The sequence below is a fragment of the Hipposideros armiger genome, unplaced genomic scaffold (assembly GCF_001890085.2).
Source record: "Hipposideros armiger isolate ML-2016 unplaced genomic scaffold, ASM189008v1 scaffold_39, whole genome shotgun sequence".
In the NCBI taxonomy this organism is placed as follows: Eukaryota; Metazoa; Chordata; class Mammalia; order Chiroptera; family Hipposideridae; genus Hipposideros; species Hipposideros armiger.
The window spans coordinates 4,089,485-4,101,358 of record NW_017731389.1 but is presented as its reverse complement, the minus strand read 5'-3'; the positions used below and the strand labels follow the sequence as shown (position 1 = coordinate 4,101,358).

Below are 11,874 nucleotides of genomic sequence, written 5' to 3'. Positions count from 1 at the left end.
AAACCCTCAAATAATACAACTTGACCCTTATCCTCAATGTAAACGTAACAGGAAACTTCTCAATTTTTTCAGCTTTTATTTTAAAATATAGATTCATGGAAAGTTGCAAGGACAGTAAATAGAGGTCTCATACAACTCTACAATTTTAGTAAATGAACTCGTATTCCTCTTCACCTCTGGTATCTGCTTTAGGTCTGTATGGAGCAGCATTATTTTACATCTTTACCCAAGGGAGGGAGGGACCTTTAGTGTTATTCAGATTTGCATAATGCATTAAGTGCTAATGATGCACAATGTCTGGAAACAATATACCTGTTTGTTTTTCCCTCCAGTTTTAGCAATCCATGTAATTTCTGACAATCACATTATCTTAAAGTTATTTTTAGAAAACGAATATGTAATCATTTACGTACCCCTTCCCGTCCCCTAGACCTCCTTTCCCTTCTTGATTGTGGCATCCCTTCCTTTAGAAAGTTGCTTTCTCTCTTGGGTCTTCTCTGAATTACTGAGGAAATGTGTCACCACAAGTCGGGGCATATGCCTGGATACAAATCATTCATTTCTCCAGTCAATTATGATGAAGTGACAACACCGTGCCAAGAGCTGTTATATGCACTGAGCATAATGGCTGTCAACACGTCAGCGCCAGTCCCTGCCCTCGTGGACTTACAGTCCACCAAGGAAAGACAGTCAAGTTCAGAAGACAGGCCGGGTGTCGTGGACATATTTACCAAGTGGATCTAACTTATTCTAGAGTTTAGAGAAGGCTTCCTGGAAGAAGAGAAGTGACGGAAGGGTGTGAAAGTAAGTTAGTATTATGCTATGGTTCATTTAACAGTTTTTGGCTTTTTTTTTTTTTTCTTGTTTTCCTGCACCCCAACCACAATCCTAATTTAAGTTCAATTTTTACTTTTTCCTCCAGAATTTTTCAAGAGTGTGAATAGATTTCTCCAACAGATGGTGCTGTGTACAACAAAAAGCTACATATGTCACTTTCCAGGGCTCACCTACTTCAACAACCTAACATGACACGTTAGGATTACTCTTTGTCTCATGGCTGATAAATGAAAAACAAGTAAGTTCAGCTGAAATGAACCAAAGAAGCACTTTTTAACTGGGGAGTCTGTTTCTAAAATACTGTTGGTATAGTTAGATAATAAGTTACGGAAAATTTATTTTCTGGTACATAACATTGTAAGGACCAGTGGTCCTTTCCTGCTTCAATTTACAAAATAGTAGTATTTAATGTAAAATGTATTATCTTAAAATCTCTTTTGTTCTCATTGGAGAGTTAAACAGTCACAACAAGTGACAAAATATTCTCCTAGTATTATAACAGTGGAGAACTTTTTCAACATTTTGTTCCAATACAGTGATTGGGGTCTTAAAATCACAGCACAATTCATATATCCTCCAAGCAGTCTTGTGATATCCTTAGTTAGCAATGATTTTGATTTTAAAGCCAAACAGATGTGTAAAATAAAGTCTCCACACTGTCCAGAGCAGTGCTCTCTAAAAGAAATACAATGTTAACCACATATGTCATTTAAAATTTTCTTATAGCTGCACTGAAAAATAAAAAAAAAGTATAGGTGACATTAATTTTAACAATGTTATATTTAGGCCAGTATATCCAAAATATTACCATTTCAACATGTAACTAGTGTAAAAGTTATTAAATATATATATATATATATATGGCGGGAGGTACTAACCTTCATATATCTGGTGCATTTTACATTTGCAGCACATTTCAATTTGTACAAGCCCAAGTTAAAGTGCTCTATAGCCATATGGAGCTCATGGCTACTGCACTGAACAGTGCAGGATTAGAGCATTTCTCATTCTTTTCAATGTTTAAGTTAAGACCTTTAAGGAGGAAGGATTTTTCTACCAATAAAAACTCCCAGGTCCAGCATAACTGCAAACTACAAAATACCCATTGGGTCTGACTTTGGAGGCACAATTTTAAATATGTTTAATTGAACTTTGTGAGTTTAATTAAAGTAAGGTTTTAATTACACTTACAAAGTGGATTCAATTTAGTACATGTTACAGATGATGTTTTCTGGGGGGGAGCAGAATGAATATTTTCTGTTTTGCGGTACCTTTGTCTCTGTTGAGAAAACACAAACTGACAAGTGCTGGAACAGATCTATGACTGCTGCCAAAGAGAAAACCTTTGACCTGCCACATGATACCTTAGTGGTAACAGCAGATTCTTCACACTCAGACCAACTGTCCTCTGGGTCATTCTAGCCTTTTACTCCAATTGAGCTTTGCTGACACACCTGCATATCCACTGGTGTTCTCGTCCCTGGGCTTGTGCTAACAGAAATAATTCTTCATTCCACCTTATTATGCAATGACAATTTTTCCTAAAGGCATATACCATATCCTTTTGAGTCATACACAAACTAAGTGGGTTACCTGATTAGCAATTGAAAAATCACATAGCAGCTGACATTTACGTAACATTGTTGTTCCTCACAAAGAACTTTCACAGGCATCCTTCATTTGAGAACATACAGAAGGAAAAGAGTATTGGAGAAAACCAACTAGATTTAGAGTCAGAAGTCCCAATTTTGGAAGACTAGATCTGTGTATTTACTATTTCCTACATGGAAGGTGATGGGGTGAGTGTCACCATCATCAACTGTGTCCAGGGCTTCCATGAGCACTGGTAGTGTCTTTTGTGTGATTTGGAAAAGGGTGCCCATGTGCATGGACGCAGCCCTGTAGGTACATGGCTTGGATATCACAGAGTAGCTTTGAGAAAATTAGATAAGAGTGCCCTTTTGCCCTGCATACCAGCATCAGAGCATATGGCTTGACAAGTGGAAGAGGAAAGATTTCAGCCCCCACTTGCTCTCCTGCATGGCTGCTTTGACTGATAAAATTAATCAAGTGGTTCTCAAGTATCAGGCTTGAGGCTAAGAACTTTACATATATTAATTAGTTCATCTGTCCCCCATTAGTTCGCTATGAGGTATACTCACTTTATAAACTAAACTGTAGAGAGACTGATTGGTTAGGGTCATACAACTACTGGGTTGTCGGAAAAGTCATGATGCATTTTTGCAACGAAAAACAGAAAAAATACGTTATGACTTTTCCGACAACCCAATAGTAAATGGCAGAGCCTGGATGAAAATTCTGGTCTATGTGATGTCCACAGCTCATGGTCCTAATGACCATATTATACTGGGCAAATTATCTTCCTCCTCAAATATGTCTTTCCTTGGAGTTATTCTAACCAGTACATTTGATTGTGCACATGGAAAGTCTTTGCAAGTTTTAAAATACTATAGAACCATAATCCTTTTAATTCACTTGTGTTGTTTAGTAAAAATCGGTGATCAAAATACTGGCTAAGATGATTTTTAAATACTTGGGTTTTATGATTTTCAGAGAAGAGACTGCAACAGGATTTGTTATAAAAGTAGCATATGCATGAGTTATAAAGTAGCAATAGAATTCATTTGTGAAAAAGAGAGTTAAAAAAGAAGACATTTATAATGACAGATATTATCAAGGGTCACTTGTAATAGAGGAGGCTTAATTGTTATGAACTGGTAAAAAATTAATAGGCTAAATAAAATAATAGTTGAACCGTTTCTCTTTATCTTTAAGCAAGTCTTGAGTGATCTGGTCACTGGTGTATTTTATGTACTGTTTTTATCCTGCTAATTAACAACTATTCAGGAATAAAAAAGGAGGGAAGCAGACTGGAGAGGGTTGAATGTAACACGAAACCTCCTAGAATGTGCTTATGCTTCTCTTCCCCTGAAAATTTTGACTAGTGGACCTTGAAGGAAATACAAGGGTTGGTTTTTCTGAGAGACAAACTGATTTTATTTCTGCCCATCTGATTTTAAGGGAGGGATGTTCCAATAAGAATAAAGTATCTTTGGGAACAGAAGAAGAGTGCTGGTAAGTGTGGCTTGAGCTTGGTATGAAATCTGATTAATTGAGCTTCAGTTATAAAAGGTGTCTAGTAGTCCCTCCATTATAATTATTTAAAAATTTAATACATGAAGAATACCACTGTGCTTTGAAAATTTAGTCCTCGCTTTTGCTGCAGTGGCCTTTGGTGCTTGATTCCTTAAACCCAGAAGTATTTACATTTCCTTTTAATTGTCTAAAATGGAACCAAAGTTTATCTGGTCTTTAAAAATGTAGCATAGAAACTCTATCTGCTATTTCCAAGATAACACATAGAATCCAGGACAAAAGGCTGTATCATCGTTTCTTTAAAACATCTTTGTGTGGCAATGTTTGGGGCATCATTTATCCAAGCAAAGATATGACTAATTCCTATATGAAAACTGGTTTGTTAAAAACAAAATTAAAAGATATTGGCATGAGATCATGGAAGGCAATTCCATAAATAAACATTAAAAAATTTTTTTTAACTTCTACTTCTGCCTGATAGAACATACTACAATCTATACTCAAAAATGGAGACTATATTACTAGAATATACAATGTTTTTGCTAGAACTGCAGCGTCCAGTAGAGGTAGCCACAGGCCACACGTGGCTATTTAAAATTAACTAAAATTAAATTAAAAACTACCTTCCTCAGTTGCACTAGTCACCTTTCAGGTACTCAAGAGTCACATGAGACTGACTAGTAGTTACTGTTGGAAAGCACAGCACAGAATATTTCCAATAGAAGGAAGTTCTATTGAACAGCACTGTCTCAAGAATATTTAATATTCTTCCTGGAAGATTGTTACTTTCTTAGAACTTTACTCAAAGTAAATGCTCCTCTTTAATATTTTTCTCCAGAGATTAATGAAGTTTGGGGTAGAGGAAATAGACTAATGAGAACTTTTGTCCATAAGCCTGCATATTATAATGATGTTTCTCCTTCTGACCACTCACCGGGATTAGATGGGTGCCTAAGTCAGCACTGTGCCTGGTGCTGGTGATTCAAGGGTGATTAAGACACATACCCTGCCCTCAGAGGCTTACATTATCAAGGTAGCTATCCATTAAAAAGAAGAAAATCCTGTGTAGCAGATGTTACTTTTTAAAAACTAGTACTCTACGTTAGTATTTAAGAAATACTTGATACGTGAAATATTAATTTTATTTTCCTTAAAACCAACAAACAAAAAACTATCCTCTATGGAAAACCCATTTCTCTTATTCTCTCCATTTTTTATCCTGAATCATCTGTATGCTTTTATTATTTTCAAAATGCTAATTCAATTTACTCTCTTAGGAGTTATTCTTTTAAAATTTTTTTTTGTATTTTCTTGTAAATTTCCTTATAAGAAAATGACTATATATCATGCTTTAAAATAAGTGAGGGTAAGACAAATTAGAAATCTTAATACTATTGCCTGTTCCTATCCATCAGAAATCATTTGAAATTACAGATGGTATATGATATAAATATCAGGATTACATATGGACATTTAATATGTACTCATTAAATGCATAACATTTAAAATGACTCTACCTCTGGACCTTTATATCTAGGTTTGTAAGAATTTTCCTCTTTAGGTTTATTTTTTTCTCCAGAAGACACACATTTCTAAAATATGTGGGATATAGTTAAAAGTCTTTGCAAACAGGTAGAACTAGATTTCAGCCTTGGTGCTGCCACTTAGTTGGGGTAACCTTAGATAAATGACTTGACTTATCTGAACTTCAGCGCCTTCATCTATAAAGTGGGATTAAAACTTCCTACTTGTAGTACTATGCTTTCATTTTAAATTATCATATATAAAGGCATTTATCAGTGTCTCATGAATGCTAGACACCCAACAATTATTAGTTTCCTCCTACCTTGCTGTAAAGACATCTTGAAATTCTGGGTTGGCTGTGATTAACTGTCTTACTCAAAACCTTTGGCATGACATTTTTTTTCTTTCTTTTCTATAGAATGAGTATAACAGGAACAAAGTCTGTATTTTATAAGTGCTTCACAGAATTACTTTGTTTTTTTTTCTCAACAACAACCTTATAAAATAAGGAAGGAAATCTCCATTTTATAGAAGTAACAGGGGTTCACCGAGATCAAAGTATTTGCCCATGGTCATTCCTCAAACACCATTTAGTCTGTCTAGCGCCTTTATCCACACTTTGACACCAGAAGAAACTATGCTGAAAGCATTCCAAAATCCAGTGAATTAAATGCTAAGAGGGTGAATATGTGACTTATAGCTCCAATGAAGTTGCTATTTAAAACAGCTGCTGAATTTGTAGTGATTACGAAATCAGTATAAAGATTAGCTTTATTTACAGGGAGCTTGGTCTCTAATTGTTTTTTATGTTTTTAAGGAAAATTCTGTATCAAGTACCTACTCTCAAAGCAAGTCTATTGCCAACGTCTACTAAGAAAAACTGCTATGATTCTAAGGGTCAGATAGCCTGTAGAAAGGTATATATGAAAAAAATGACAGGCTCAGCTATATATCAGCCTTACTAGGTCAAAGAATAAGATACTGATGCACCAAATACCCCAATAAATACCCTAAAACTTAGTTTTTTAAAAAGAAACTGATTATAGCCCAAGAGAAATGTAAAATTCAAGAAGAATACGGAAATAATCTCAGAGAAAACAGATCAAAGAAAGGGTCTGGAAATTATAATTCCCAAAATAAAATGTGAACATATTTTCTTAAAAATTCTCTGCATACTTTGCATACCTTCCATTATTATTCCACCCCTCCTTATACATTTTTGACTTAGAAAACTCTCTTGGGTTTTGGAAAGATTGATGTATTTGATGACAGACACAATGAATCATCAGAATATCTGTACACTAGTATGATGGGGGAAAAAAAAAGTTGTTAGATTAAATGGAGCCTCATGCCTTTGAAACAGAAAACAGCAATAAATACTCAGGAACCTGATTCCCTGTTTGAAATACAAACATGTGAAGTTCAAGGACTGTTTCCTTTCGTCTAGCCATCCCTTTGATTGTTGTCTGCAGACATGTACAGAAACAAGGAGCCGTCATAATTACCTTCATCCATGCCATTAAGTAATTCGGTCAAATCTTCATTTTTGCTGTCAAATTGATGCTCCTTCCATGTTTCACCATTTTCACTTCGAAGAACAATGAGTTCTCTCTCTTTTCCTCTCATAGACCCAAAGTGAGGGATTTCCACGATGACAGGGCTGGAAAAAAATCCACATTATTTTGGTATCGAATTAAATATATTGATAGTATCATACTATAAAAAATGTTTCATTAACAGTATTCATTTGAAAATCAGAGGTGCCACTAAGGTTGGGAATGATTTCAAAGCTGCAGAATCATTTGCTAATTAAATATTAGAAGCCTGAAAACATGCCATCATTCATTCATTCACAAACAATTCTTGAGAGCCTGCTGTAGGTTAGGCATTTGATTTGATGAGGGGAAAAAAATTCAGCACATAGAAAAAGAGATTTTTGAATCACGGAATTGAAAATTATAAAAACAGACCATAAGAAAGAAAGTTGGTCCATTTTTAAAAACGCAATGGGTATATAATACAAAAATGCTAATGACTTAAAAGGACACAGTCATTTCTTTAAAAAAAGAAATTCTGTACGTTTCCTACATTGAAGATTACTGATTTTCCCCCTTAGCAAGAAAACAATCAATATAATAATCCACTCCCTTCAATAGTCAGTTTCCATGACTTGCACGGCGTATGTAGTTAGGACAGTTTCTCTGATTTTCAATTTGTGAAATGGCAGTGGGCAGCTGAATTTCCTAGCTCTAGTATAACCTCCATGAGAATCTTTAAATTTTCTGAAAAAGCACTTGTTGGTTTGCAATTGTCTTATAATGATCTATTAATTTTTGACAGTGTCCTTTTGCAGAAGAATATGAAAGAATGGCTGCAAATTGAAAATAGCCAATCAAGCACGAATAATTTTGTTCAATTTTAAAGTAGGATAACTGCTAAAAAAGATGAGTGAAAGTAAGCAGACCACAATCACACACAGTTTATGTAGTTGGATTGTGCAGCTTTCTTTTCTGACATTTAGTAGACAGTATCATTATTCTCCTACAGAGGTTGTATGTAACCTCACCTATATGTTTATGTACATGTGATAACAAAAGATACAGGTTTAAATAGGTAAGAGCATAAAAAGGGACAGTAGTTGTAATGATAAAATAACAAACAAAAACATATGAATATTTAATTTATTACAAATGCACTCACTTAAAATGGAATGATAAATATGATCATTTTACTTTTGGCCAAATCATTATAATTAATTCAAATTTAAAACTTTTTTATAATGACTTTACTTTTTGATAGAAAGAAACAAAATCAACTATTCCTAGTAGCGTTAATAATTTCAAGAGTTATTCACTCAGGTTTTAACCACGCCTGATGATTACAGTTTTTTTTTTTCCTCTTCTGAGAACTAGATACAATCTTTGCAGGTTAATGTATCAGATACTGTCTCTGTAAATATTTAAGGAATGTGGCTTTGTGTACGACATTCAACAATATTGGAGGGAAGGCACGATCAAGGGTCTCTGACCAAGGTCAAAGCCAAGCATAGCTTTTCATGACAGGTTTCTTCATGCAGACTGCCAAAGCAAATACACCAGTCCAACAGACAAGCAAACAGACAAGTACTAACACATTTCAGCTTAAACAAAACAAAACAGAACAGTTTAATAACTTCAGTAGAATAGGCTATCTGCTGCTTACTTGGTTTTCTTTAAATAGCCTGTGTTCCCAACATGTTTCAAAATCAGTTTGCTTATTGATCACTTTCCCTTCTTAAAGCCCATGAAGATTACTCAGTACACGTAAGTACTTTTTAAAAAAAATTAACTCCACACACATACATTTATACACACACACACACACACACACACACACACACACACACACACACGTTGATTCAAAGTCTGCAAATACTTCCTCCTACACTGGATGCAAATTTGACTTTTAGCCTGTCTTAAAAACTATCATATTCAGTTGAAACATTTCAAATTAAAGAAGGGTTTACAGAAGCACAAGATTATGAAAGCAGACGGCTTGCAGTGAATTCCACATGCTTGAAAAGCAAAAGATAGGGAGCAGGGCTACATTAAGTCAAGCCACTATGATTGTCTTTTTTTTTTTTCTTTCAGTGACACACATCAACTGAAAGCATTACAACTGAAAACATAAAATCAACTTAAGACAAGAAGAAGACCATGGGTATGACAGAAAAAAATCGAAAATGGAAAAGGAATTGTAGACATTCTGTATCTTGTCTATGAAGATCCTACCCAATAAATTTTGTTCCTTGAGGCCCAAGCTGCAGGATTCGGCTAACCAAGCTCTCACCCTCATTTACAGGGGGAGGATTGGTAGGAAGATGCAGTTTACTGAATAACATCCATGCAGCAGGAAGAGAAACGAGAAGGGGAAATTGTGAACAAACTGTCCGTCGTGACAGAGCCTGCCTGATATGCACCCAAGTGCCACCTCAGAAAATGAATGAAATTTCTTTCTTCTTGTTTGTAGAACACCCTATCACAATGGATTGTTTCCCTAACAATTATCTTTTAAAGGACATGTACCCAAAGTAGGCCTTTATTCCATGTGGTGCTAGAGTTCCAGCATCTATATATTGTCCCTAAGAAGGGTGCCGTGGCTGCTCTCGGGGCCGTGGGGGTTTCGTGCACTCACTGAGCAGAGAACATGCTTCTTGGTTAGTAAAAGCTTTGACCAGCGAAATGAGTTAAGGAAGTTATCAGCCTACTAGCTTTTCACAGGATTACACAGCTTTGTGACCTCTGACACTACACAAAAGGTGTACTCAATCAAAATGGTCCAACTAAGCAGCTCTAAGAGTTAACTCTTGAGTTAACAAGGGTAAAGAAAATCAAAGATGTGGTTATGAGGGCCAAGATTAAAATCGACAAAACTTACCCTAAAAATTGTGCCCCTGCCGGACCCATTTCTACCAGCCTACTGGCTAATCCCTCTCCTTCCACCATGGGGGGTGGGTTGGCCAGTTTATGTCTCTTTACCAAACGGCAGGTGATGCGGGTGGGGGCCGTACACTTGCGTGGAGGAATGATGATTCTCATTCCGTGGTGACGGCTTCCTCTCATGGAGCCACCTCTTGCGTCCACCATGAAGCTAACCAAAAACCTGCAGGGAGAAGAACGGAGGCTAAATCAAGGAAAGAAATAAACCATCTTCACAGTAGGTTTTGAAATTAAGTGTTAAGTTTAAAGTGACAGACAATGCAGCTATCGATTCCTCTCTTCAAAAATAAATTGGAAGTAAATACGGTGGAGTCACATCAAACATGCATTTAACTTGTGAACTGGGCAAAAAAGTGAAACACGACAATGTATTTTTGGTGGAAAATGGCCCCTAAGAGAAGCCAACCTCTTTGTCAATTGTTCAAAGGGAAGGGATAGTGAATGTTTCAAAGTTGGAATAAAAACTGGCTATTAAAGGACGTTGTGTATTTAAAAATGCAAAAACAAAACCATTGTTTGTGTTCTCTGTGGGTGGTTTAAGTTATACTGAAGGACCATTTGAACTCTGAATGGTTTTAGCCATTTGCTGACTATGGAATCTCTCTCCCTAAGTAAGATGAAACTCCACAGTATGTCTTAACATGTACAACTCATAAAATGAACGTATATTTAATCATACCAACACTCTAATTTTTACTATCACAAAGCAGAATATAATAAAAGCAGGAGATGACTACTTTTGCTAAAGCAATTTTGATGGAAAGGGATTTAATCTTTTCAGTATAAATCTGGCTTTAAAAGTGTTTAAAATAGCATACATTTGAGTATTCGTACAGCAATGGAAAAGTGATAACTTAGGACTTTTTAGAAAATGTCTCTAAACTATATAATTCTCTCACTGACTTTTATATTAAAGCTAGTGAGAAAAATATGAAAATCTAGATATGAAAACGTAAAGAAATTAATTATGTCATATCAGCATACCAGCATATTGTAATTCTTGAACCCTATCATGTTTTCATGGAAAAAAAGTCCCTCGTGAGTCCTCCCGCCATCATTATAGTGTTGTCAAGTTTATGGAGAACATAAACCAAGCCCGACACATGGAAGAGTGTAAGTCAGACAGGGGAACAGAAACACGGATGTTTTGCATTTGAATTTTCACATGTAAAAATATGGTTATTACTGGAACAGTACCAAACGCTGATGATTAGAAAATTGTTTGAAAATCTAAAGTGTTTTATGGGGAGAATAATCCCATCCATCAAAATCCTCTACTATTTAACCATCTAAAACAGTTCTAACATCCTGCAAATAGATTTTAGGACTTTGCATGGAGGTCCTACCTGGAAAACCTTCCCTAAAGAGTTAGCCTCTTGACCTTGGGAAAGTAACTTCTTTAACAAAGCAAATGGACCTGCCATCTTCATGGAGACAGACATAGCATGGGGATCAATTTTCAGCCCATCTGATTTTCAGAACCAACTCTGGTCAGCAGAGAGGTGGAATCAACTTCAAACCCTTTTGCTCATTTTGGATTTAGCCATTTTCCTCTGGATTAATTTATGTTGTTGTTGTTTTTTATAACATAATACCTACTTGGAGAAACTGGGACCACAATGATATTCAAACTAAGAATTGTCTCCAGTGCTAGATGATACAAGGCTCACTTGAAATTGCTATAGGGAGCCTACATTTTCTTAGACATATACATGTTTAACAGCTACTTTTACTCAGTAAGGAAGACAATAGGACAATATTATAAAGAAGTTTACGACAAAATCTGATCTTCCCCAGCATTTAGTTGTTAAAACCCACTTGTCGGGCCGGCCGAGTGGCTCAGTTGGTTAAGAGCTCGCTCAAGAGTTTGAGCTCTGAGCAACAGCGGTTCGAGTCCAGCCCGAGCTGAGCAGCTGCT

General features: G+C 35.9%; 1 protein-coding gene across 1 annotated transcript in view; it reads right to left on the bottom strand.

Annotated features, from left to right (window-relative positions):
- The window catches only part of ANK3 (ankyrin 3), a 339,429-nt gene that overhangs the window by 63,663 nt on the left and 263,892 nt on the right, over window positions 1-11,874 (bottom strand). The window contains exons 25-26 of the mRNA XM_019638372.1: window positions 9,895-10,119; window positions 6,984-7,138 (exon numbers count right to left, since the gene is read on the bottom strand). Of these exons, the coding sequence (XP_019493917.1) occupies window positions 6,984-7,138; window positions 9,895-10,119 (380 nt within the window). The remainder of the gene's footprint in view (window positions 1-6,983; window positions 7,139-9,894; window positions 10,120-11,874) is intronic.